The sequence below is a fragment of the Tetrao urogallus genome (assembly GCF_951394365.1).
Source record: "Tetrao urogallus genome assembly, chromosome: 17".
Classification (NCBI taxonomy): Eukaryota; Metazoa; Chordata; class Aves; order Galliformes; family Phasianidae; genus Tetrao; species Tetrao urogallus.
In genome coordinates this window covers 6,228,785-6,256,777 of record NC_136830.1, presented here as the reverse complement: position 1 = coordinate 6,256,777, position 27,993 = coordinate 6,228,785, and the positions used below count along the sequence as shown (strand labels likewise).

At 41.0% G+C, this 27,993-nt stretch overlaps 1 protein-coding gene across 1 annotated transcript; it reads left to right on the top strand.

Moving 5' to 3' along the window:
• Window positions 1-459: 459 nt before the first annotated feature.
• NAA25 (N-alpha-acetyltransferase 25, NatB auxiliary subunit) lies at window positions 460-24,707 on the top strand (the record flags this gene model as incomplete). The annotated part of the gene is made up of 24 exons (XM_079543811.1): window positions 460-517; window positions 3,538-3,623; window positions 4,509-4,647; window positions 5,973-6,091; window positions 7,651-7,725; window positions 8,533-8,640; window positions 9,084-9,162; window positions 9,626-9,737; window positions 10,127-10,216; window positions 10,553-10,722; window positions 11,448-11,560; window positions 13,304-13,511; window positions 14,295-14,384; window positions 15,065-15,245; window positions 15,851-15,950; window positions 20,208-20,359; window positions 20,619-20,744; window positions 21,040-21,283; window positions 21,506-21,629; window positions 21,969-22,034; window positions 22,492-22,589; window positions 22,804-22,914; window positions 23,366-23,512; window positions 24,585-24,707. 24 exons carry the CDS (start codon window positions 460-462, stop codon window positions 24,705-24,707), a joined length of 2,919 nt encoding a protein of 972 aa, XP_079399937.1.
• Between the last annotated feature and the right edge of the window lie 3,286 nt (window positions 24,708-27,993).

Below are 27,993 nucleotides of genomic sequence, written 5' to 3'. Positions count from 1 at the left end.
TTCTACGATTCTATGAACGAAATAAAATCAGTCTGACCCATCAGTGCTACACACTGGCACTGTCTAGGTTAACATTCACACGTCACCAGGCGGTACCGAGGAACCAACGGCCACATCAACGCACCAGCCCAAGGACCCTCACACGGAGATGAGGGGAACAAGTGCTCCCAGAGATATAAGACCCTAACTTAGCATAAAGCGACTAAAGCCGCACGGCAGTTTCAGATCTAACACGTTTCGGCACGGCTGCGAGCTACATGAATACAAGCACCGCACCAATGCCATCGCTATCGCTGCCGCTGCCGCCGCCGCACGCAGCCCCCGGCCCAGCTCGCCGCGCCCCCGCAGCCATGTCACAACGCAGCGGGGCGGGCGGAGCGCTTCGTGCCCGTCCCTTTTACCCCCGCCCCCGGCGCGGCCCGGCCCGGCGGCTGCGCACTGCGGTTCTGCGCTCTCATCATGGCGGCGCGGGGCCATGTGCAGGACCCCAACGACCGGCGCCTGCGGCCCATCTACGGTACGGAGCGCGCGATCCCTTCCCTGCCGGGCCCGGCGTGCAGTGCCGCCGCCCCGCGGAGCTGACCGGATCCGTGGGGCCTCGGCGGGGGGGCGGGCGGCGAGCGGGCCCGGTGTGTGTCGCCAGGCCGCCCCTTCCGCCCGGCGCTGCGGCCTCCCGCCCCGCGGTGCCGGGGCTCCCGGCTGCGTGCCGGGCTCGGGGCTCCGTCCACCGCGCTCCGTGCGGTTCTCGGCGCTCCCCGCACCTCCGTCTGTTGCTGTGCGTTTGGTTTCTTAGCGGAGCTGCTCGGTCCCGCGCCTGCCCTGCGCATCGCTGTGCGTGGGGAGTTGGGGTTACGGGTCGGTTCATTGGTGTAACGAAAACAAACGAGCGGTCACGGGCGCTTTAAAGTTGCGTGCTGAGTGGCACGGACTAATGACTTTGTTAGGGAAATTAATTTGAAGATGAGCGACGTTAGGAGGAGCGGTAGTGTTGGGAAAGCTCTCGGATGAGCTGCCCCGAAACGTTTCCAGGGTTGTTGCGTACAGTTGAGATTGCTTAAGAAATTGTTAGCAAGTTTCTGTGTGTATGCAAATACAGAGAAAGAGAAAAATCTGCTTCCCCGGGCTACGGTGTCATTCCTGCTCTGAAACAGCAAAACGGATTGCAGTTCCAGAACACGCTCACGTTTCCTTTCAGTACCTCTCCCTGCAGGGCCGTGGCGAGCTGCCGCTGCCTTGGGCTGCCCTTTGCCTGGGCGCTGCTGTCGCAGGGAGAACAGCTGGGTTCAGGTTTGCATCTGTTGAGTTCGGGAGAAACCCAGGGAAGCTCTGTGATTGCTTTTCTTATCAAGCCAAACTGTGTTTTAAAGTTTGTTGCATCATTGGTCACAGCCATGCGGTTTAACAATTTCTTTTTTGTATGTACTGCAATTACCATATTTACTAGCATGCAGTTATTTTTGCTTTATATTATGTAATGTCTGTTCTTAAACCGATGCAGCTGATGTTAACCCAGGTGATAGGCATTTCTTTGCATTGGTTTTGGAGCATAGCTGTTGATGAGAGAGATCTAAAAATGCTTTCTGCTACTTCTGCTCTGTGAGGTCTGAACTCCTTTTTGGTGCTGCTCCTTACACAGGCAGAAGCACAACTTCACAGAGGCTGTCGGCAGGCGATGAGGTTGAAGGTGATGAGGTGCAGAATGAGGTTGAAGTTTGGTCTTTTACTTTCAAAAGTGCTTTTCATTTTGCACCTTGTTCCTTGATTAGCTGGGGCTCGTTGACAGATAAGTTTACCATTTGTCTTCTTTTGTCTGCTTTCACCTGTAGGTCCACATGTTGCATTTACAGCCATTGAACGTAACCACCGCAGACTTGTAGCTAGCTTAGACTTAAACATTCTTTTCCTGTAGTTGGAATTTCTTTAGGAGTTGCCAACTGCTTTGGCTTCCAACAAACTTATTCCTTGTTGCAAAATAGAATCCTTTTATTGTGCAGTTTAGAGAGGCTTGTGGTTTATTTGATTTACTTCAGAAGACCTGAAGCAGAGATGCTATCGGTGCAGCTAGCTGTTAAACAATCCCAGGGCAGGCAGTGCAGGCTGGCGGGTAATTTGTGTGCGAGTGGAACTTTATAACATGGATCCTTAAATCAAGAAATCTCTGCCTGTGCGTGGAGAGGTTGCTGGGATATTGTGTTGCAGAATATTTAAAACCTCTTCACTGAGAAGTCTTTGCTGAAGCTTTAAGGTTAAATGTGATGCGCAGGTTTCCTTAGGTTGGCAGCTAACTGGTGTAACGGTGCTGTGTTACAGTTTCAAATGGTCTGAATATCTGATACAGCAGCATTTTGTTTTGGTTGGTGCGGGCAGGCAGCCTCATTTGAGGTTTTGTCTGTATGGTCTCAGGAGTCCAATTAGCTCTACTTTAAATCTGCACCACTTGGCCCTGGAAGCAAACTCTAAAGCTGTAGAATATAAATCTCAGTAGTATAGATGCACATTTTGAACAGTGTACCGAGGAATTGCTAAAGGTCACCTCTTGACTCATTAAGAGTTCTATCTCATAATGAGAGCTGCGATCTTGAAGAGAAAAGGATGTATAATGTCATTTCAATATTTCAGCATTAGATCTGCTCGTAATTTGTTAGGGGAGAGGCCAGAACAGCACAAGCAGACCCTTCCTTGTTGGCTTGTCAGCTGCAGCTTGGTTTTTCTGCTAGGTTTGGGTTAATAAGGATTAATTTTTGAGGGAGGGAAAGAGTGTTGGGCCCATGCTCTAACCTAAAGTTAGAGTTACTTGTTTGTAATTGTCTGAAACATGATAATGTGGTGTAGGGGAAGCTGAAATTTAAAATACAAAGCTGAAAGAAGGAGAAAATGGTCTCAAGGCGGGTTGTTTTTCTTTTTTTTTTTTTTCTTTTTTTTTTTTCTTTTTTTTTTTTTTTTCTTTTTTCTTTTTTTTTTTTTACAGCTGTAGTGTTGTGCAACTGGATAGCAGAATATCTCCACTCCTTTGTCTTTAGAACTGCTCTGGTTAAGGCACAGTGGTATTCTATTAGGGGACAGTCTTGCTCTGCCTCAAATACAGAGCATGTGGACAATTCATCTCACTTAATACTTTGATAGATTGCAAGCGTGTTGTTTCTGACTTACTGCCCATTAAAAGTCATTGAAAATCTCCCAGCAGCACACCCAGTTAATTCTTTCTTTTCCTGCAGTGAAGAGTGAAATCTCAGTTTCTAGTGAAGGGCTATTGCTGCAGAACCTGCTCTGTCATACAGCTCTTTTGTTGGTATGATGACCTGCGTGGAGTAATTACAGAAGCTTGTTTGTTTGGATGATTAGAACTAGTACAGCAGGGTGATCTCTCAGTCTATGAAGTGACACGTTTTCTGACTGTTTGGTTTAGGAATAATTGTACAGGGAAAATGCATTTTGCACTGCTGCCCTGACAACATGTAGCCTTCAGTATAATTAGAGGTAGCCTTCTAGAATGGTTTTGTGTTCTGTTTTAATGCTGTGTGTGTTCTTCTTACGCAGATTACCTTGATAATGGCAATAATAAAATGGCAATCCAGCAAGCAGATAAACTGCTCAAAAAACACAAGGATCTTCACTGTGCAAAGGTAAGTGTGGTTGTTCACTGACCTTGTGGTTGAGCCTAGTTTGGGACTTGCAGTGCTCTGCTGTGCTTTTTTGTGGTCTGATCTTCCAGAGACTGCAGTGCATTCTGAACACTCTGGAACATCTGTCTACTCTAATTCATGCAATTCTTTGTTTGCCTGAAAAATCCTGCAGATCCTCCAAGGGAGGTGCCTCTGCTGACTGGTGTAAGTGGCTGCACTTGCTAATTGTCTAGATCCCTATCAGAGCCACTGCGAGCAACCAAGGCAGATGAGCTGTGCCTTTAAAAATGCCTCTTTGAGACCTTCAGTTGAGGTACCTATTAGTAGGAGTTTATTTGGGAGGCATAATTTTAGTGAAACATAATAAGGTATTTTCTGAGGCATTGCTCTTCTGCTCCTCATTCACAGTCCTTCTTGCTATGCCCCTGCTGAAGGGAGAAGAGTTTTGTTCCTCAGTTTCTTGAACACTTGAATATCTTTCTATTTTTCCCTATGGATTTTCCTCTACAGTTTGTATCACTTCCACGTTTTGGGGGCTTCCCAGGCTGAAGCGAGTGTCATTGACTCGAATCTCATTTTTGTCACTTTTCTCTGGCCACTTATTAAAAGAAAAAAATGAAAATTGGCAGGACTGGTCAGTTTTGAGCCTGCAGGTAGGAAAAACTGAGTTGCAGATGATGCCTTAGTGGCCTGCATGTGTATTAAGAAATAGAAAGCCATGCTATTTGATGCAGCTTGCATTTGGAAATTTTCCACTTCATTAAAAACGTAAGTTCTCTAGAAGTAATTAGGTGCTTGGGCAAACCTCCTCTTGAGGAATGAGAAGATTTTCACTGGTAACTGCTAACTTTGTTTTTAACAGTTGCCTCTGTGTTATATCAATAGGTTCTAAAGGCAATTGGCTTGCAGAGAACTGGCAAGCAAGATGAAGCGTATGCTCTGGCACAAGAAGTAGCAGCACTTGAACCCACAGATGATAATTCCTTGCAAGCACTAACTATTCTTTACCGGGAAATGCATAGACGTAAGCTTTTTCCTTTGCTTCTCTTAAAAATCATAGTTATGTTCTTTCAAAAGTATACATGACCAACTCATGGGAAGTGTATGAAGTCCAGAGTTCGGATGTGTTCAAGCATGTTATTAAGGGGCTGGGGAATTTAAATGACACGTCACAAATATCTCTAAGGCTCCACTGATCGCCATAAAGCAAAGAACTTTGTATAGGCTTCTCTTGTTAACATTATTGTGTGCGCAGTTCCTATAAAAGAATGGCATGCCATAACTGTCCATCATGATCAGCATGAGTTTACTGATTTTGTTGTTTAAGTGAAAGGATTTGTTGTTGTATGTAATAGGGATGACTAATCTGTTATGCTGTTAGACTGTAGTCAAGGGGTTCAGACCTTGATAAGCTGTGTAATAAACAGAAGGGAAATCCTGGTCTCCCATTTGATTTTTACCTTTGTGAAATCAGGTCCTTGTAGCATTACAGTATTATAAAATTTGAAATTGTGAACGATTGACTGAGTAAAATTGCATGAAATTGTATGAAAGAATCCAGACCTCACGTGCTGCTACCTACAGCTCTACAGTTGTTTCTGTCAGCTTGTGTTTCTTGGTGGCGATAGCATTTCCTGTTGAATTGCAGGAGCAAATGACAGTGGTGTGGAACAACTTTTGCAGAAACAGATGTCAGTGATGTGTAAGCTATGCGAAAGCCACACCGCATGTCATTTTTAGTATTTTTAGTAGAGGTAGGATTTCAGTATTTAGGATTTTTAGTAGAGGTAGGATCGTATGTCTAAAGAAGAAAAATATTGGAAGGATGAGAAGTTTTGCCTACCATAGTGTCCTAATTATTTTGTCATATAGACCTACTGCTAAGAAATACAGTGTGAAGTATTTCACTTCCTAAGAGTGCAACAGAGAAGAGTGAGAACTCTTGGGCAAACCTTCAGTAAGAGTAACTGACTTGATATCAGGCTCTGAAAGTGTTTTGTGTTTTGATGCGCAATTCACATGGAGTCGTTCTGCCAGGACCAGAAGGTTTTGATTGAGCTTAATAGTCCAAAGCAGATAAATTTGCTCAAGGAAAGTACTTAAGTACATTTCTGAGCAGTCCAGTTGTTGCTGTTAAACTATTCTTGGTTTGTTCTGTTCTTTGTTTTTTTTTTTTTTTTTCCTTAGTCTACTGTTTGTAGTGCTTGGGGTCTTAAAGGAGTATCATTTCTGTGGTTAATGAGTATAATTTGGTTACTCTTCAAAGTATCACTGTTGCTATCTTTAGGTGGCTGTACTTTAAATGTAGTCCCAAATGTGTCTTAACTCAAGCATCTGGTTTTGGTTTAGCGGAACTTGTAACTAAACTTTATGAGGCAGCTGTAAAGAAAGTCCCCAACAGTGAAGAGTATCACTCTCATCTCTTCATGGCCTATGCCAGGGTTGGAGAATACAAGAAGATGCAACAGGTATGATCAATGGTTCATGTTCTAGTCTTGTTGAGGTGTCACAAGCCTTTTTTTGTTTGTTTATTTAAAAAACTGTTAATGCCTCTTCAAGGTGCATGTAATCATCCAGAGAGATAGGCTGAGCTGATGCAGAAGTTGTGCTCTGTTTTTGCAGAAGGGCTGAAAACACCATTATTTTAGGGAATGGGTTATATGAAGACTGATGTTTCATTTCACAGGAGTAGAATGTGTGCATATGTGCTCTGATGGGCCATTTTGGAACAGGAGGTTTTTGTCTTTTCTGTCTTGAACACTGTGGTACTTACAGTGTATTATAAAGCAATTTGGGAATAGGTACAAGAAGGTCTAGCAAGATCTTCTGTTCCATGCTTTCAGTGTTGATTTATTCCTTAATTTACTGTTGTCTTTAGGAAAAGCAATCTTGCCCATGCTCCTACCTTTGAAATCTAGCATACAATTAGGCTTGAACATGTTTGCCTTCACTGAATCGCAACAAAAAGTACTTCAAGTTCATCTTCTCAGTTGGCAGAGCATTGTCATGCTGGTTAGTTTTGTTTTCATCACTTCCAAATTAGGTGCCTGGAGAATGCCTAAAAATGGAGAAGATTCTTTTCAAAACATGTGCGTTCACTCTTCTGTATTTAAAAAAAAAAAAAAAAAAAAAAAGAGCCAAGTAAATGACTCTTAAACTCCTTGCTTCTGCTGTGTTAAGGTGACTTGAATTTTTATATGCATGGTTTGAATAACTGAAGGAAAATATATTAAGCTGTAGTGTTATTCTCCATTGTAGCCCAGCTTGTAAGCTGTTTGAGTTCAAGTTGTAGACAGGGGCAAAGCTATTGATGTACATGATGTTTACCAAGGTGGCAAACTTTATGTAAGTGTACTAAGAAAGATTAAAAATACAGCATTACTGTGTATCTGGCCATAAGCCTGGATGTTGATTAATAGAGATCTGCTTTTTGGTGTTACCTATATTCAGGTGACCTGATAAGAAGGCATGACTGTGTGTTAAGGTCTGAATCTTGCGCCCTCTGGTAGGGTGTGGTATTCCACTGATGGTTATGTAACAGCAAGCTAAAGGATTATTGCTAAAAAGGTGTGTGTGTGTGTGTGTGTGTGTGTGAATACAATGTTAAAGACTTAAAGCCTGTTCTTCTTGCTTGCTGCATAAGTCCAAATCAATTTTTGCAGCCCCCTCCCAAAAAAAAAATCAGTGCTAGAAATATCTTGCTTTGCTCTTAGCAAATAAATCTGCTTCCTGATGCAGTTACCATTTCTAATTAAAGCTGTCATCTGTTCAGGCAGTCATACGTGCACATGCTCATTGCTGCTCCTTGTCAAACTTGCTCAAAGTTTTCATCCTTGAAACTTTTGCTCTCTTTCTTCTCCAGCAGTGTGTTATGGACAGGAAGGATTTACGGGTTGATTAAAAGCTCTCCCATCTAGTTGCTGTTTTCAAGTTGCTTGTTGCCATCATTGCTGCTTAACTTGCATTGTCTGTCACGAGACTTCATGAACAGATGCTTTAGGAATAATTAATCTGTCTTATTTTTCAGGCTGGAATGGCACTTTATAAGATCGTACCCAAAAATCCATACTATTTTTGGTCTGTGATGAGCCTGATTATGCAGGTCTGTACATTGTTCAAAATTAGTCTGACTTTTACTGCAGCTGTACTGCAAACATAGAAATAGTTTGAGTGAAAGTGTTAGAGATATCTTAAGTAAAATGCCAGAGCCATTTCTGTATGATGCTGGGACGGTGGGACCTTCCTGAAACCACATTACTAACATGGTTCAAAACAAATGCTGTATTTTTTTTTTAAATGCAGCTTAACTGGTCTGTCTTACAGTTTCACAACTTCTTCTCCTATCTTGGCTATTACCCTGCCAGCTTTTAAGCTAGGCAGGTACTGTCTCTAGCCTCTTAGGCAGAACTGTGCCTCTTTGTACCTAGACTACAAAGGCTCTAGGGGTGCTGGCCTTAGCTTGTCTTTCAGATTGCAGAAAATCTGCAGTGACAGACAGCAGATAAGCTGTGCTGTGTTAGTTGAGACAATAGATTCAAGCAGTAGTTAAATAACCTGACAAAGTGTTGGCCAAGCAAATAAGCATGGGCTTGTTGATTACGTTCTCCAAAATACCGTGCTGTGAAATATCCAAGCGTGTTCTTGCTATGTGTTGTTTGCCATGGCTGTGGTGTGCCTAGATGCATGAATCTCTAGGCAGTGCAGTTCAGAGAGTGTTTCAGCTCGCTAGTTTTATTGCTGCCTGTTTAACAGTGTGGCTGCTCTCCATGTGTATGGATGGTGTTTCTGAATATGGGGAAGAGGGATTAAAGCATCCAGTTTTGCTCTCTTCTCATGGAGTGCAGAGGAAAGCAATGTGTGGGACTAACAAAAGCTGATGATGTGTTACAGCAGTTCTTCCTTTCTCTAGTCTATTTCAGCACAGGATGAAAACCTCTCAAAGACGATGTTTTTGCCACTAGCGGAGAGAATGGTGGAAAAAATGGTAAAAGAGGATAAGATCGAAGCTGAGGCTGAAGTAAGAGTTGCGGATGTTTTTTCAGCTCTATTTCAACATTTTTGAGACGGAGTGCAGTGTTAAAGGAAGTTAATTATTTTAAGTTTGCGAAGATAACAGTCAGTAGTGTTCTGGAATTAAATGTGAATGTGGTGGTACAGAAGGAGAAGAAGCAGAGGGTGGGGAGGGATGTGAAAGAGTGGCCAAGGAAATTCTTTGGCATTTGATTCGACTTGATGAAGTACTTGTTTTTGCTCCCTGGGAGGCCCCAGAGACATTTTAGGACTGATAATGGAAAAAAGACCTACATTCCTGAGTGCTCCACCCTTGGGATGCTAAAGATAACTGTGCAGTCCTTGCTGTCTTCTCCTTCTAATGACAGTAACACAAGTTGCTTTATTTCTTGGCATACCTGTACATTGTTTTACTAGCAAGTTTAATTGCAGTCTAATCTTTTTTCTAAGGTTGAACTTTATTACATGATTCTGGAACGTTTGGAGAAATATCAGGAAGCCTTAGATGTTGTGAGAGGAAAACTAGGAGGTAACTTATTCTGTCATCAGTAATCACAGATGTGATGGAAAAATAGCTCTTTTGTTTCAGGTTGTCCACTGGCTATGGGGGAGGAGGGACACACCTATAAGCAAGCTTGCTTTTTAGCACCAGTTTCAAACATTGAAGCAAATTCTGGAGGTCCACTTGTACAGACTGATTTTACCCAAATGCTTACAATAGTTAAGAATCACCACAATTAATTTTACAAGAGTATACGTCTGCTATAGCCTTGATGTTTGTGGTCTGTTTCTTTCTGGTGATTAAAATGCTCTTGCAGTTTTAAGGAATTGGGATGTGAAGATTTGCGTAGGAAATTTGGTCTTTCCAGTCTTTGAGTCTTGTATTGTCTTACTGCTTTGCATTCTCGACTATAATAACTTGCTTTGAAGCTTTATAATAACAGAAGGAAATGCATTGATTAAATAAATTTGCCCTTCTGTTTTTAATTTAGAGAAGTTGACAAGCGAGCTCCAAAGCCGTGAGAACAAGTGTATGGCAATGTACAAGAAGCTGTGTAGGTGGCCAGAGTGCAATGCGCTGTCAAGAAGGCTGCTGCTGAAAAAGTGAGACATTTCTGCAATCTTATTGAGGACTCAAGAAAAATCCCTGACGGGTTGTGAATTGCCTTCCTCAGTAATTCTCGTAAATGGTGGTTAAAGCAGAAGAATATCAGAGGTTCTGAGAGTATTTTCAAATATTTACACTCCAGTGGTTGAGAAAGAGGCAACAAAATGGGATGGAGAATGTGCGGGGGGGGGGGGGGTCACAGGGAAGAGGCTTTATCAGAACTGTAGTTGCAAGATCTATTAAAGGAGAAATGATTCCTAGTATACTTGTAGTTTTTGTAATATAAATCGTTGCTATTCCTTAAATTCAGTTTTTGCAGTTTTGGAAGTGAGTTACTGGTTTGGCAGTTCCCTAAACGTTGTTCTGTGTCTGCTTTTTGTTTCAGCTCAGATGATTGGCAGTTCTATATAACCTACTTTGATTCAGTATTTCAACTCATAGATGAATCCTGGACACCTCCTCTGGAAGAAGAACAGTAAGTCAACAGTTCTGCTGTGAATTTTTCCTTTGAAAAAGAGAGAACATTTTCCCTTCAGTGCTGTCTCTGTCTCTGGTTGACTTCCTGACATCAGGCTCCAGATGATGTCTTCTCCCTACTTTGTTTTGGAGGCTGGCAAGTCTGTTGGAAACAGCTGTATAAATAGTGGTTTGTACTGCATAGAGCTCTTCCAGTTCATGTTTTTTATGTTATTAAATTAGAGAATCCATCATGCCAGATTTCCTTAAGAGCGTTCTGGGAGTACTTTGAACACATGTTGTTAATGACCTCGGAATGGGGGAAAATAAAAATCTTGTCTCTTTAATTGTACAGCTCTTTGGAAGGAGAGGTGCACTATTCTATAGAGCAAGCTGTGAAATTTATAGAAGAGAGAATAACAGAAGAATCTAAGAGCACTCGGCCACTTCGAGGCCCATATTTAGCTAAACTGGAGCTGATCAGACGACTGCGTTGCAGAGGCTGTAACGATGAATATAAGCTAGGTAAGAGCCATTAACTTTGGAGAGAGAACACAAAGCAACCTCTTTGTATCTAATTCAGCATGTATTTAATTCAGCAGTGTGTTCTGACATTGTGTGTGCTGGTTTCAGTAACATAAAGAATTTTGAAAGCATTAGAAGATGAACCTTGAAAAAAGGGAAGTTGTTCCAGACTGCTGCAGGGCTTGTGAAAGTAAGCAGGTTAAAGGATCTATTGAATTTGGGAGCATATGATCAGTGTCATTGTGATGAAAAGTGCATTCCTGATGCACTGCTTTTGTACAGAGTCCTTCAGGTTAGCTGTAATCTCTGGATGTTTTGTTGCTGTGTTTTGTGGGGGTTTGTTTGTTTGTTTTTTCCCAATGATACCAGGATTTGCTTTTTGACAACTTGCATTTAAAAACTGCAGTCAGGGAGTCAGTGAAGGAGAGAATGTGATTACAGCAATATCTGTGATTACCAGTTCCTAAATGAGTTAGATAAGCAGGGACTGTGCGTGCATGCCTATTATACTGAGCTCTTATCTGCCAAAGTAGCTTGATTGAAGCTCTTAAGGTGTGTCTTTGGTTACTAAAGACAGTGAGCATTGGTTAAAGTCAGCAGCAAATAGGGCTGTAAATCTCTGCATAATCCCAAATTAAAAATGAATTATCAAGTGTTTCTCAAAATGATCTTATAGTTTCAGCTTTTGAAGCATATGAAAAAGATGAACTGGCCCTTTTTCCTAGGTGATCCAGAAGAACTAATGTTCCAGTACTTCAAAAAATTTGGGGACAAGCCCTGTTGTTTCACTGATCTCAAAGTATTTGTGGATCTCCTCCCATGCAGCCAATACACAAAGGTGAGGAAAGTCTGAGATGCTGGCATGAACTAGAGTGTGCTCGTTTGCACTCTTGTACTGCTCTGTTAAGGTACCTCTGTGTCCTATTAAGAGATGGAAAAAGCTGAAGCTTGATCTATTTAGAATAGTGGATAGGGGAGATGTGTTTGCTCTGTACTGCAGCTTTTGTTACACAAAACATCTTTCTCCTTTCCTACCTTATCTATCCCTTATTTTTCCTCGTTAAATTTACATGTTTGGTTGGAAAGATGGATCCAGGTAGGTCGTTGCGTGTTATACTGTGCTGCAACGTTGCAGAACGGACATGTTGATACTGATCAGGCGGTGACTAACAGAACTGTGGCACCTTTTCCAGAATCGTTTTGAAACGAGCTCTTTTCAATTTAAAAGTCTGTGCAGAGTCATGAGCAGCTTGTTGAATGACTTCAGCAGCTGGGAATCCCGTCACTCATCTCATTGTTTCTCAAAGCCATTGTGTACAATTTAGCGCTGGGTCGGCCAAATGGAGAATCCTGGATCAGCCAGAGGCCTTTCATTAAAATATTTGTTAACAAAGTATCGTTGTTTTCTTAGTTTATTAAAATATTTTCTTGACTTGTAAACTTTATTAATGTAAGCCTACAGCCTTACTAATGAGCACAATGGTGGCCTGGGTGTGTGTTGGTTGCTGCTGATATATATTAAGTGAAAAGTGTGTTCTTACCCACTGGCAGCAGCTGTGATCAGTAACACATTTAATTCATGATCTGGGGAGTGGTGATCCCATTGCAAGGTAACTCTGGAATCGCTGAACAGATTTAATCTCAATTTTCAGGGACAAAAACGAAAAAAAATCATAGCGATGTTTCTTGGCCACTGAAAACATGTAGATACTCCAGCAGTAATTGTTATCTTCACATCAGTCTTGAATTTCTAAAGGCAGGAATTGAAATATATGCAGTATAGCAATTTGTTTGCTCTTGCACTAGTCAGTAAAATCTCAAACTGCAAATATTTGTCAAATCCCCAGGAAAACTAGAATTCTTGTGCATGGTGCTGTGTTCCTCTTACCTGCCTGTTATTCCTGGCATGGATTTGTTTTGTGTTTTTTCCCTTGCATTTGTAGTTATTTTATTTAAAGATCAAATGTAGTAAAGCCGAATTCATTAAATTAAACCCATTTTTAAGTTTGTAAACACTGTTGAATTTTAAGGCAGCAACAAAAAAAACTGTCCAATCCTGATTGTATTGTGAGCAATCTGCTGTCTTCCATTAAATAAAACTGTAAACAGTGAGACACTCTTCTTACAAGTTAAAAGAAATTAATCAGATGGTGATGTCATTAGGTACACTGCAGTGCTTTGGGTTTGAAAGAAAATGTAATAATTAGCACAAAAACCACAATTTCTCATTAAGTATGCTGTAGACTTTCAGTAACAGATTATTTGAATTGCATCTGTTATTACTTTGGGTGTTACCAAGTGCTTGAAATCCCTTGTATGTCAGTGTATTGGAAACTTCCTGTGTTTTTTTTTTTTGTCTGTTTGATGAACTAAGCTAAGCTATTAAGCAAAGCCATAACTTGTGCTCACCAAAATTAAAAATTAAAAAACAGGCTCTCTAGCTACTGATTTCAGTGTGACGTTGTGGTTTACACTGACACTTCCACCTCATTTGCTTTTCTTGATTTGAGAGAGGAAATGATGTCTTCTGTTTGTGTAATCCCAGCTGCCCTGCAAAATTTGACAACTGTTTCTCTTCCAGTTCATCAGTCAATTGCTGGAAGTAATCCCTCTATCATCAACAACAGAGAGTGAAATCGCACTGCCAGCCGATATCAAAGCTCTTCAGCAACACTTGTGTGTGGTGCAGCTCTCCAGATTGCTTGGTATCTATCATGCCATGGATAAGAAGCAAAAGCTGACTGTGGTCCGGGAGTTAATGTTAAGATACCACCATGGACTGGAGTTTGGTGAGGACAAACTTTGAAACCAGTGTTGTAGCTTTTTTTGAGCTTTAGAGGTTTTTTCCAGGGGAGTGTGACAGCACAAACGGATGGCCTGTATGTGTAACATCCATTGTGCAGCTAGATAACACCGTGTTTTCTTCTTTGTTATTACATCCTTGGGCACCTGAATTCTGTTTCCTTTTTTTTTCTTTTCAATTTGTATCTTTGAAGTAGATGAGACATTCCTGAGTAGCTCAGCTGGTACATTTTTATGCTTGTCTGTGCCTGTGAGCAAGGCAGGCTTTATCAATGGTGTGTATAGGACAGAAACATAGGCGTTATTACCAGTGTTTAAATCTTGCAGTTATAAAGTTCTTTCTTCTAGCAGATGTTAACATATGAAGTGGCCAGACTTTTTTTTTTTCCAAAATCATGAATGGGAATTCACTGGTAATCAGAAAGACAAAAAAAAAAACCTGAATTTGTGTGAAAACTATTGATTTGTTTTCAGTGCTTCTATCTGGAGTTTGAATCCAAGAACAGAAGAACCAAGGAAGCGTAATGTTAGACAAAATAAAATGTGTTGCTTTAGCAATTCAAGCACAATGAATTGAGGGGAAAAAACTGTAAATATAAAGCATGAGTTGTTTTAGTTTTAAAGAAAACTTCTGAGATTTATAAATTGAGCAGTGGTTATCATCTGCCAGGTGTCTGTGCCACTTGATAGTGCTGGCAATGTGAGAAACAGCTGACAGCGTAGTAGTTCTTTAACTCTGTAATTCAGGGGAAATTTGTCTTTCTTTTTAGGGAAAACTTGTTTGAAAACTGAATTGCAGTTTTCAGATTATTACTGCCTCCTTGCAGTTCACCTGCTGCTTGACCTGTGGCTAGAGGAAGGTATGTCTCTATGTTTGCTTAATACCACCTGGGATGGTTGTGGGTAGGCAGACTGTGTCTGTGTGGCCACTGTGCATTGGCATTGCTTGTTAGTCCCATAGCTTTCAGTTTCTTCTTGCTGTGTGATATTTCTGGACCCTCTCAATCTTGTTAACCTCCAAAGGGATTTAATTTTTTTATATAATTTGTGTAAGTTCTGGTGGAGTTCTGCTGATTCATGCAGCTCAGTGTTGTCCATCCCTAGAAGCTTGTTCCAAGTTCACCATGTAGATATTTTTCTCTCCCTTTACACAAGTAATGCTGACAACTCCCTTCTGATACCAGAGGTGTTTTGAAAAATATTTCTTTTTCCCCTTGATGTACTTTGTCTCCTGGATTCCTAGCTTCTAGATTTCTGTTGAGACTCATTGCTCTGGTTTTAGTGATTCTGTACTTCTCATCTGCTCTGCTTCATTAGTCTCATAATCTCAGAAATGTCTCTCTGGTAAGTGAGGATTGTGCTCTGTGCAGATGTGAGCTGGATATTCCCTGTAAAGAATTATTCTTCCACCAGCTGTAGTGCTGGTGTGGGAACGTGCTGAGCGAAGTGCAAAAGGAGGAAGGGAGATTTGATGTGAATAGTGCTGTCAGTGTGGAGCGCCCCTCCCTGTTCACACCTGTGTTTTTATCTTTGTCACCAGGTGAAGAGATGGCTGTGTGGCAGTGCCTAACCCTTTTAGAAGAAGGATTATCTCATAGTCCTTCTAATGCTCAGTTTAAATTGCTGCTCATTCGAATCTACTGCAGGCTTGGTGCATTTGAACCGGTTGCAGAGCTGTACTCCAGCCTTGATGCAAAACACATACAGCACGACACCATCGGGTGGGTAGTATATACTGAGAATAATTGGTTGTGGTTTGAGATCTTCAGTTGTCGTTCCTATGAATGATGGCAGATTTGTCAGATTTTCACTGTGTTCTGTAAAAGCGTTCTGGAAATATGTAAAATGTATCTGCTGCAGTGTGCTCTGCTTCTAGAAGAGTATCTTTCCTGTGTGATTTTAATCATTTTTGGACCTAAGGAATATTAATTAAAAATGAATATGAAATCTGTGAAATATATATCTTGGTGCCAGTTGTAGCTAGGTGTTCCAGCCTGGGTCATTGCTGAGCAAAGTTTGGGAACAGCGGTTAAAGCAAACACAACCAAGTGGCCTTGCCTCAATTAGTGTGTTTGTGAGTGTCAAAATAAAGTTCCTCCATCTGCCTCATTAAATGAGCGAGAACTCTGAGCTTCCACATGCAGTGAAGAATTCCTTCCTTTACTGTTTAAAACTTAATATGAATGTTGAGAGTACCCCTGTTGAATCTCTAGACTTTTCACTAAAGCTGAATTGGGCTGTAGCTCTCTATTCAGAGCTGCATTTGAAATTCAGAATTCCCCCAGCACGTGTGCTGATGTTTGACTTGTGCTGTGTTGTGTTGCAGTTATCTTCTGACACGCTATGCAGAGTCACTGGGCCATTACGCTGCTGCATCCCAATCCTGCAATTTTGCACTCAGGTTTTTCCACTCCAACCAGAAAGATGTAAGTTGAAAGAAATCTCTGCATCCTTATAGCAGGGCAGTTATGTTGATAATGCCATACTGAATTCTGTGCCATACGTAAGAACTTACAGAACTGTAGTAGGTAGTCACACAGGGAAATAATACATGCAGCTCTGTGTTCATAGTGAAGGTTGTCTCAGCCTGTATTTCTCACTACAAAGGTTTTTAACTTGTTAGATGGAGTTTTGCTGTAGCTTTTTATTTATTATTATACCAGCCAATTTGGATACTCAAAAAGTTGTGGTGATTATTTATAAATGAATTAATCGTGATTTATAAGTGTGACGTAATCTAGCAAATAAGTCCTGGTGTCATCTGACTTTTGGCACTTTGAAAAGTCACACAGCAGCCAGGGGTGGTGGGTCCAGGTATTGATGACATTTGTACAAGCTCAATATTGCACTCACCTGAGGCATTGTGGTTTAGTGATGACGTGTGGTGGGGAATGCTCATCAGAAAATGGAAGTGCAAAGAACAATGTGGGAGAATTTCAGAATGGAAAAGTTAACTCTTGAAGTCATGACTAACTGCGTTGTTTTCAGGTGATAGGAGCAAACTGCTAAGTCTGGTCTTGTGCTAATGGGAGCTACCTGCTTTATTCAGTTCACCGCTGTGAAATGGTGTGAATTAAAAGAAAGTTGTCTTGAATGAGAACCTTGAGAATGGAATGGAGAGAGAAGAGTAGTTAAATTCTTCCAAGAGATGGGGACCTTCCTAAATGTGTGCTGTGACCTAGGCATCTATCGTACTTGCAGCTTGCTGATTAGTGACAGTACTTGTCTAAATTAGTCCTGATTGAAAAGTGGGTTGAGTGGGAGAATGGTAAACAACTCTCTTGTAATCTTGGTAGAAATGCATTGGGCAAATTGGCGGGGGGATAGAGGGGTGGGAATAGTCCAGAACAGTAGTAGGAAACTATATGTATAATACTAGTCCATCTCCCTAAGATTTGTGAGACTGTCCCATTCTGAGGAGCTGGGAGTATGGTCTCTATTTTTATATTTTACACTTTGTTCATTGCTAAGAGCTGGGGGAAGAAAATTATTTTCACTTGACAGTTAAGAAAGAAAGGTGCAATCCAGTTTTAATCCTTCCAGTTACTGGCTAAACTGGCTGCAGGGGCTCTGCAGATATGCAGTTTTTCCACCACCTCAGCAGTAGGTAAAAACACAAGAATTATCTGTACTGAGTAGTAAAGATTCTGAAGGTGCTCAGACAGTAATTTGTCAGATGAATATCCTTGTGCTGTTGGCAGCAGATTATTCCTGTGTGCAAGGTACCAGCTGCCATTTACCTGTGTCTAGAAGGTAGATGCTGAGTTACTGTGACCCGTGCCTGACGTTTCTCTGTAGGGAGTGGGATGCACAGAGATGTATGTGGGTCATGTGGTGGAAGCTCGCTCTCTTTTGCTTCCCTCACTTGCTTATTGTTTAAGCACTGATACTACTTGCTAAGAATCTTTGCATTGGGTACACTGAGTACAATGTTTTGTGCTAGAGTGAAGCTCTGGATCCAAACAGCTTTCTCCAACATGTCTGTTGTTGGCAGTGGCAGTTTGTTGTGGGTTTTTTTGAGTAACTTGTTCAGTCTTTAACACGTACTGAATGACTTCAGTGAAGAGCATACCTGGAACCAATGCCTGGAACCAACTCTTTAAACAAAATGTTCCACTGCAATGTGCCAGGTGGAAAAAAAAAAAAAGTGAACTGAAAGAAACTACTGGATGTGATTTATCTGCTTGGGAACACTGTATTGTAAAGCAGCAAGAAACCATCTTTCCCTGGAAAACATTGTGACTGAAGTAGGAAGATGGTCATTCTCTTTGTCAAGAATGATAAAGGCGCTTGCAGAGCACAAGGTAACTGTCTCCAGCAACTCAGTGTATGCACACTAGTAAAGGCCCACTGAATCGTGTTCCAAGTGCTGTTGCCAGGAAAATGCTACTCAGCTCATCGTCGAGAAATGCTGGAAAAGTGGTGCCTGAATTGTTCAACTTGCCTCACTGCTACACCTTAAAGGCTGAAATTGCCACAGAGGGGTAAAAACAATGCAATCAGTATTAGGTGCTTCACTCTACAAGACAAAGATGTGTCTTGGGATCCTGCTCATGTCATGTCTCTTGGAGTACTGCAGCCAAAGAACTGAGCCATTGTTGTTCTTGAGTTGAGCCAAATCTCATGGGTTCTGGATGTTCCAGTAGTTATTGTCTTCAGATTGTAAGAAACCCATCACAAGCCACATTAGCCTGCAAATAGCAAGTGTCTGCAAAAAAACCATAATGTGCAGACTGAAGGAGGAGAAGGCTCAATTCAGCATGCTGTTCATCTAAGGATGTGTCAAGAACGGAGTGGGGGGAAAAAAGAATGGTCCTTTACTATACAATGTCTCCGATATCACAAGGTCAGAATATGCCACTAGTTTGTGTGCTGCAGTGGTTCTGCTGGGGTTTCCCTTTCACAATCGGAATCCTGGAATGAGCTTTCCTTTCAGGTCCCATTACAGTATCTAACTACAGTGGTAAATGAGGACTAACCTATGAAGGTTACCTTTTCTTACTTTATTTCAGCAACTGCCTGCTTCTCTGTAGATTGTTTTAGCTGAATATTTGCTACAATGTAAGGAATGTGTCCTGCAAGTGCTCTCTGCTGTGCGTGGGACTCTGCCTAGAGCAGGAAATGTGGAGTATGAAAAAGTGTTCTGGTATTAAAAACAAACAAAAAAACATGCTTAGCTACTACTTCAAGTGACCACTTTGGATGTTGTCCTCCGGACTTGCTGAATTTAACAAACTAAAGTGAATCCTCTTAAGAGTGGGTTTCATAAGTAACAGCCCTCTGGGATACTATGCAGTCCTGACATAATACTTCTGCTGTGGGAGAGGATGCCAATAACAGGGAGAAGATGAAAGGCAGTATTGCTATATTTGACTGATACTAAAAGGGCAACTTCATTCTTCTCATGATAGCCCTCCTTTAAAAACGCAGAATCACAAGTAATCTCTCTAATTTTCTTGTGTCCGTCCGTCTTTAATTTCTCCAGATCCGCAGGCAAACAGAACACCAACGTGTCTTATGGGGATTTTAAAACTACGTCGATGCAGTTGAATTAGCACCCATAGTGCAGCCCCGTAGCCTGACAATGACCTCTGCAAAGCTGTGTATCAGAGGGTATGTTGCTGAATATTTGGCATATTTTTTCATACAGTATGAATAACCAAATTGCATAGGAAAAAGGTAGAGCTACCTAGAAGGCATTTCTTATTTTGGAGGGAGGAAAGAAAATAAAATGGGGGCTTTTAACTGTGAGTGATAGCTCCTCTTCTCTCAAACCCTTCCAGGCAGGTTGTCTTGGTCAGTACAGTACAGATTTCGGTTGCCCTGGGGACTTTCTGGTGCCTCTAATCTTCAGTGCATTTCATAATCATGCGATGAAGAAAATACTTGATCTGCCAGAATTTCTCCATTGTGGAGAAACTGATTTAAGAATACAGCCGTCTTTATTGACAGGGATCATAAGTTGTTCACTCTGTCATTCCAGTTACTGTATATTTCAGTGAAAAATTCTGCTTGTTTGGGACTTCTTCATCACAGAAATCTTCTGGAAATTACTTGGACAGCTGAGAGATGTTAGTTATGTGGCTTGTATTGCTGCGCTTCATCAGAGGGGAAGCAAACTATCCTATGGACACTGGCAGCTTTCTTTGGTGGTTAGATTGTACTGTAACACGTGTGCATGATATTACCTTGTGATACTGTATTAAAAAAAAAAAAAAAAAACAACTAATAAAGAGAAAGAAAAAATTGTGTGAGTAATTTTCTTTATCTATGTTGTGATAGGTGATGCACATCCAAGTCAGTTCCAGAAAATCTGGGATGTGTCTGTTTTGCCTGAAAGTACTTCTCATAGTGAGACAACAAATTGAATAATCCGTCTGAAAAACAACAATAAAATATAAACTTCCAAAATCATCTCTCCCAACCTATAAGTATTTTTCAGTCTGTGTTGACAGCAACCTGATTTTGTTCAGTGTCGGTTTGGTTACTTAACAGCACTGCCCGGTATAAGCAAAACTGCAAGATTCTCCCACAGTTTGAGCATTTGCCAGATTCTGTACACCTGGGTTAGTGAAAGCCACAGAAAAGCACAGAAAATTTCTTGGTATTGACCATGTTAAACTCTATTCTATTCTGAATTTATGGAAGTAACTAATACAAAGCTGGTGTGTGCTTTCTTGTAGACCTCAGAATACATCATTCAAGCCTACAAATACGGTGCGTTTGAGAAGATTCCAGAATTCATTGCATTTAGAAATAGGCTGAACTCTTCCCTTCACTTTGCACAAGTTCGCACAGAACGGATGTTGTTAGACCTTTTACTTGAAGCAAATATGTAAGTACAGCAGCAGCAAATGCAATACTGACGTGTGACAAAAATTAAGATTTATGCATATGTAGAATATTGACCAAGCAGCACTTTGACAAAAACCCGAAAGCTGCTCTCGGTTGCTCTTTCCTTCAGCATCCTTCTTTGTACTTAGTGCAACACTGGTGACATGTGAGGAACTGAACAGTGGAGAGAATGCAGTTTTTTAAGTGTTTGTTTCCAGTGATCAAATGTTTGATCTAATAGTATTTAATCTTATGTACAGATCTTCTAGTTTAGAAGAAAGCATAAAGTCCATGAGTCTGAGCCCAGAAGAGGATGACATTCCATGGAAAGATTTGCGTGACAACAGAGACCTGACAGTCTTGTTTAACTGGGATCCAAAAGACAGGTGAGTAGAAATGTCCTTAACTGTAGTTTTGTACCTTTTCCTACAGCACATGGTGAAGAAAATCCTTTCAGGGTAAACAGAATGTTCTCTAGACTGGCTAACTGCAAATTTAACATTCATTCATCACTTCTAGCAGTGCTGCCTTTTTACATATTAATGGTTTTCTGAATTTCTGACCATTCTTTCCTCCTAATACGTTATTTGATAACTTCAGGTAGGCTTTTGTACCTGAGTGAAGCTTGCAACTTTGCAAAACTTAAGCATTTTCCTGAAAACATTTGGTGCCTTTCTCTAGGGACATTTCTGAAGAACATAGGAAACTCTCACTGGAGGAAGAAACCCTGTGGTTGCGAATCCGGTCTTTAACTTTAAGGCTAGTAAGCGGACTCCCAACTCTTAGTCACAGTATTCAACCAAAGAACTCTGAAAAGACTGCAGAGAATGGCGTCTCATCCAAGATTGATACAATTCGATCTCTGCTTCAGCAGCTGGAAGCGGCAGTGGATTCAGGGAAGAAGTTTCTAGAACAAAAAATTCAGGTACCCTTTAAGGAAAAAGCTATCCTCAAATATTAAATGAACGTGAATGCAAGCAGAAAAACTGAATGCATCTTGTAACGTCCAGCAGGCTGCAGAATGCACTTAACTGACCCTGAGTTTGTAGTGTATGAATCTGACTGAGAGATGTGCCAGAGACAAACACTGTGTTCTGGATAAGGAAAAGCTGCAACACCTTTATCTTTTTCTTTGCTTCTTGCCTAGTATCCTGTCCTTGGCCCTCCTCCTACCCGAATGGCTGGCTTCTTCAGTAATGGCAGCTGTCAATGCCAGACTAGCTTGTTTTATCTTGTTAGTGATATTTATGAACTAGATACCAATGGCTTAGGTAAGTGCTTGAGGGGGAGGGGCTTAACCAGATGGTTATGAGGTGGGAGGGAATGCGGTATGTTTCCACTTTGAAAACTGCTAGACATCGGGTGATGTGGACCAAACTATGACTTGTTTTATTTTTTGAATGACACTGTTACCTGGGAGACAGCACCGCGATGCTTTATCCCTGTCTTCATTTTTGTGGTGTGTGTTGATGTAATACAGCATCCTCTCTGAAAGCAGTTGCATTAGCTTTCCACTGCTAGCACTAAATTACATTGAAATGCCTGCCAGTTTTCTAAGAGCAGGAGATACAGAACCTATAGTTCATAGCTGCCTTTTTTCTTTCTTTCAGAAGATTCAGCAGAAGTCCAGGAGAGGATAGGGAATAGTTTCAAGTCTTTAATAGAACGGCTAACAGGTAAGTAGTAACCCAAGAAAAAACTCTGGTCATTAAGTGCTTTGTGTTATAAGCTCCCAAGTGTGCTGCACATTGGGAAAGTGCATTAATGGATCTGCAGACCCTTTTGAAAGAAGCTTGAGAGCAAAGCTGAGAGTGCCCCTACCTTGTCTGTTTACAAAGTTGCTGCATCCACATAATGCACTATCATTTCATTACCTTGCAGCCTAATCTTAGCAACTGTTGTTTCCTGATACTTGGTCCTAGAGTTGTGTGGAGATACCATCTGTAATGAGATACAAGTTAGAGGGGAACTTTGGAGCTGGAGTGTCGTGAGCGTCTTTAGCTAAATCTATCAATAACAGCCTAGTCTGCAAAGCAGTCAGAGCTACACCAAGATACATGCTGGGCAGAAAATGAGCGTTTGGGTTGGTTGATCTGCATGTCCTGAATAAGGCTTTCCTTTTTTTCTTTTCAGATTTGTTCAATAAATGTAAAGGTGACTTGATTGAAGTCAAAGATGGCACCTTGAAAACTCAGCCAAACCTGCTAGAAAACTTAGTTTTCTTTGTTGAGGTATTTTTTTATTTTTTTTTTCTTCTGGAAAAGGAAAAGTTGTGGAACACTGTAGAGTGGAAATGTTGAGGCTAAAAAGCAGTGAGTTGCATGTTTAATCAGTCATGATAACAGAGCTCTTGCGAATTCTGAGTCTTTCCAGTATGTACACTAAAATGAGTTTAGAAACCTCCTGTAAATGCAGCTTGTAACATACCTGTGCCTTGCTTTCCAGACCATCTCCATCACTCAGTGGGTATCAAGTTACTGTGATGGTGTCCTTCGACCTTTTAAATCCAACCTGCAAAAAAAGAAGAAGAAAAAAAAAGAAACCATTGTAGCCATGGTAGATAATATACCTTTTTCTCCTCCACTTCCATCCCTCAATCCAGCTATTTGAATGGAAAGAAAAATCAGGATTGATGGCATGCTAACAAACTATTTTGCATGAACTCTGCCTTGTAGAATTGGTGTTGTTAGAGCTTACTTTACAACCTCTTTTTTTTTTTTTTTTTTTAACTCCTTTTCTGCTTTCTGCCACATCTCTGACATCGTGTGACAACTTTATAACAGGAAATACAGTTAGACTATCACAGATCTCCTGCTGCGAATGCATTGCAGTACACTAGTTAACTGGTAGTGTTTATCTGGATACGCAGATTTAAGCTTAAGTATTGGGGTATGTGGGTGTGGAATAGAATAAGCATTATGAATTGAGTTGTCATATAAAATTGTCACCAAGAGACATTAGTATGTGTTTATAAATTAAAAGCATGTCTTTTTTTTTTTTTTTTTAGCCACCTGTATTTACACACTTTCTGGATTATGTTACTGAGCTACAGACGTTAACTTCCAATGTAATAGATCACATCAAAGGGCTTGAAATAACTCTGACTGCACTAAAACTTGAAGAGCTGTCCCTCAAGGACACTCTGCTTTTACAGGTAAGAACTTCCTTTGTTATATGACTGATCAGTGTGCTTGTGTGTGACAGATAACCTGTTAAGGATGACTTAATCGCTATTAACCAAATATTAGGGACTACACTGAGTTTTGGAATGGTGAGTTGGGGTATTTTTGTAGTTTTTCACCTGGTGCAGTGACTTTGCCTTGTCTTATGAGCTGTCACTTAGGATAAAAAGAGATTTCTGATGCATCTGTCTTGAAGTAGGGAATCTGACCCACAGGGCACTGGCATACATGTTTGTCTGGGAAGATCCTAAGGCTTTTTTAACTGGGGAGGGTTTAAATGCTGCATTCACCTGTTTCAGAACTGTATCCACCTATCTGTTGTTAGCCAGCTTGTATTTTTTCAGTTAGCCTGTCCTCTATTTCATAGCACACTACTTCAAATTTCCCTTCTCTTGTTGTTGTATGAAGCTGATGTAGAAGTACCTTTTTAAAAACAGAACAAACCACAAAACCACTAAAAACTAACAAAGGAAGGAAATCTTAGACTTTAACGTATGAGATTGTGAGTAAAAGTTAAAGTACATTTTCCTAATATGAAAGAAGCTTCAACATCAGGTATTTTCAGATAGTTGTTGATGTTTGTGATTGTTCTGGTTCTTTGAGTCGGGAGATTCCTCCATATTCCCATCCTTATGAAAGACATCAAACAGCTGCACAAGGTAGACCTGCCAAAACCGTGTGTCAGATCCACATGGATTTGAGCAGAAGCACCTCTGGGAATCTTTGACTTTTTCTGTGTTTAGTTGTGATGTTTGTGATTCTATCTGTTGTTTGATATGGCTGCAGTAAATCCAGCAATAGGCCATCTGCACAGCTCTGCTCAGAGCTACAGCTGTGTTTGCAGCCTTGTGTATTCAGAACTAAAAAGTGCTTTTAAAAGAAGTTCTCATGTTCACCTGTTGGTGAAAATTCTGATGTGATTCAGGAATGGGATATTGCTGCTGGTATTTGCCAGCCAAAGCTTCCTGCTGAGGTGAGGTGATGGGGAAAGTTTCATGGGAGAACTTGAACAACTGCTACTGGTTTCTCTTTTGCATTTTGCAGGAAGAAAAAAAGTTTACGAAGTCTGTGCAAGGGAAGGTCCAGAGCAGTTACCAACACTCGGTTCAGGAAATTGGAGAACTGCTGAAAAAGAGACTTGATACTATTAAAAAACTAAAGATTTGAGAAATCACTGACAGACTCCACAGGAGAGTGATATCAGAGTCCCAGACAGAAGCAACATCCAATATACCATCACTTCAATCCAGAACTTCCTCATAATGCATGAAGGACTTAAAATCATAAAACGATTTTTTTAGGTATTACAGATGTATTCAGCTGACTTAAATTATTGTACATAAACGAGAAGCAGGGACCCTTATCGGGGTTTGACCACTTTTTATACATGTTCATAAGCGTATTACAACAGGAGAAAATTGAATAACTTTCTTCCCTTCTGATCTCTAGAAACAACTGGAGATGGTCGTTAGCAGCAATAGAAATCCAGTGTAAAGCATAGATCTCAAAGGAGTTGTATTTTCATCACCATACGGTGTTTGTAATTTTTGTATGGTCCTTGCCTTGGAATGCAGAAGCTGTAGATGCCCGCATTCAGCCACCTCCGATGAAATGAGCCAGTTCTGGAGCTGCCTATGTTGTCCACAAGCCACCTGGTCCTACTGAGTTCATTGTGTTGGCCCAGCAGGGAGGCAGGAGGCTGTGCTTGCAGAACACCCTCTGTGCAGCTTTCCAGCAGAGCCTAGTGGTGAGGCAGGTTCCTCTAAGGGCTGAACGTGGAGAGAGCTGCTGGAGGAAGGAGGTAGTATGAGCATACACACAGGTTGCTTTCATGTTCAGAGAAACTTCAAGCCTGATGAGGAGCACACTTGGCCATTAAGCTTTAGAGAGATGGGAGTCAGCGTTTTGGCAAAAGACAGAAGTAGAGACCGTGTATATAATAGCTGCAGTGATGTCTGACACTGCGTTCTAATTTCATGACAGTTTAATGTAAAACAGCAATCATCATGACTTCTAAAGAAGTGTATTTAGATTACTGAGACTTTAAGACTTAAATATTTTCATAGAAATTAAATCCTATTGGCTTTGGTTTTAAGTTGGCAGAGGTAACTTTTGCTTCCGCTGTAGTATGAGGCTGAGAATACTTTTTATAACTGTATGCTTGCTTTTTGCTGTTGATCTTTGATTATTCAAGTACTAGAGCTCATTAGGCATTCTCGTAGTGCAATCACATCATCTGCTCCCACTGAATCTGCATTTCTGCTGTTGTTTTTGTTTTCATTTTAAATGAGTAATGCAGCCTAAAACTTGTAGGCAAAAAAAAGTATGTGTTGCACCTACAATCCAAGGGACAGGTCAGACTTTTACAGAGTCATTCTGATTTAAAGCAGCTAGTATCTGAAGTCTATATTTAAAGTTTTAAGAGAGCTGACAATCCTTTGTCATCTCTTCTAATATGTTTTGTTAGAAATGCTAGAATGTTGATGAGAGTATTTTTTTAAAATAAATCCCCTGTGTAAAAATTCCACATTGCTGCTCTTGCTGGATTTAGTTTTGCTTTGCCCCATCCTGCAAGGGAAAGAAGGCAGTCTGCAGGTTGTCTAAATGTGGAGATCCTAATGGTTTAACTGTGATGTCTGGTAAGTGCTCTGGGCTGGAGGAATACCAAAATGTGTTAAGTCTGCTTTATAGTAATACGTTTCCTGAGCAAATTGAACTGTCTTACACGTTGTATAGAAATACCATTTTGGAAAGAAGGGTGTGTTCCTTAAATTAAAGCAAGACTGGTAACTGATGTTGATGCTTTGAAACATGTAGGGTATTGCAGAGATTATGCAATTAATGGAGAAGCACTGAGCCAGAAATCTGCACTGCTCATTTTAATTAAAGGAGGAATATCAGCAATGGCTGAGACTTGTCTGCCCCATCCCTTTCCCACAGCAGTGCAAACATAGATAGGGCTTCATGCAACACCGGTGTTGAATGCGGAGTTGACGTGGCATCTTCATCCAGAGGGCGCAGGCCAAGGGCGGGCTTGTGCTGGAGTTTCCTTGCACTGCTGCTGCAACAAGTTGAACTCAACCAGTCATTTCAGTAAACAACACTGACATTGTAAGTGATGTTAATAAAATCAAGCTTTTATAATCCTGTGTGCCAGAAAGCAGAACTTGCTTTAAAAAAAGTTTTCTGCATCTGTTCCCTTAAAAGCAGAATTGAAACTGCTGGGGGAGACGTGTGTCATATGAAGAGGTTCGAGAGGAGATAGAAGCATGGCACGCTTCCTGTCAGCACTTGGCATGGCTCAGGTCTGCTGGTGGCTGGTCTCAAACCATCTGTAAGTCAGGGGAAGGCTGGCTGTGTTTCAGAGCTGCCTGCTGTCCCGTTTCCAGGTCTGGCCGCTGGTGAATAATGATAAACTCGTGGAATACAATTTTTTGATTACTTAGTGTTTTATAAACCAGATGCCATCTCTTCACAAACTAAATCCTCTCTGGGAGGAGATGGTGGGGTACAAAAATGATTGTACTGATTGTCTGGGGGCTTAGTTGAGGGAAAAATTCTTACAAATTGTGTACAGTTGAATATATATTTCTTACAAAAAGAGTGTTTCCCCTCCAGCATATGTCCCACTGGCACTTGGTAAGAAGTTCAAGCTATAACCCATTGCTGCTGTTCACCCATTTCCACTCGGGTGGGTTTTTGTTTTTGGTAATGATTTGAAAAGAATACTTGGGGGAAAAAAAATCCTACCAAGTCTACTGTTTACAGACTGACAAAATACTGCTTTTGTACTACTGGGATCATGAGCCACGATCCTTTTACCGATTTCCTCAACTCTTCTCTTTGCTTTAAATTGGTGTCTGATGTAGATAAAGGTCAGAAGTCTCTCACCCTGCTTTGTCTACATCCAGAAGAAAATGTACAATGCCTGTTTGTGTTCCCCATCATTTTGTACCTTTTTTTGTACTTTTTACCACTTCTAACTGTTCAAGAGTTGCATTTATATGTTGCGATCATTGATAATCATGACTTTATTTTAACCGTTAGTAACTTAAATGGGATTTCTTCTTGTCTCTGCAGCCTTATCTGAACTTTCTCTTCCTTGATCTTCATTGTAATTTATGACTGTAGAAGATATGTATGCCTCAGCCTTCTACAGACATAAGTGACAGAACTGCGAAAGATCTGCTTTAAACTGGATGGGTTTATAATTTATATAAAAGTCAGTTTCGTTACAAATCAGTTTTACTGCCTCCTTCATTTTTCTGTCTGAATGGTCGTGAGGTTAACAGGTGCTCCTCATTTAACTTTGGTCGACCCGGGTATCCTGGTATATGGCAAAAAAACAACTACAGCGAGGGAAGATAAAGTGCACGGAGCATGCTCATTCTTTAGCCCGTGTGGATGGGCATTCAGAATTATGCTCGTGTAGGGAGGGGGTTTAATGTTATTC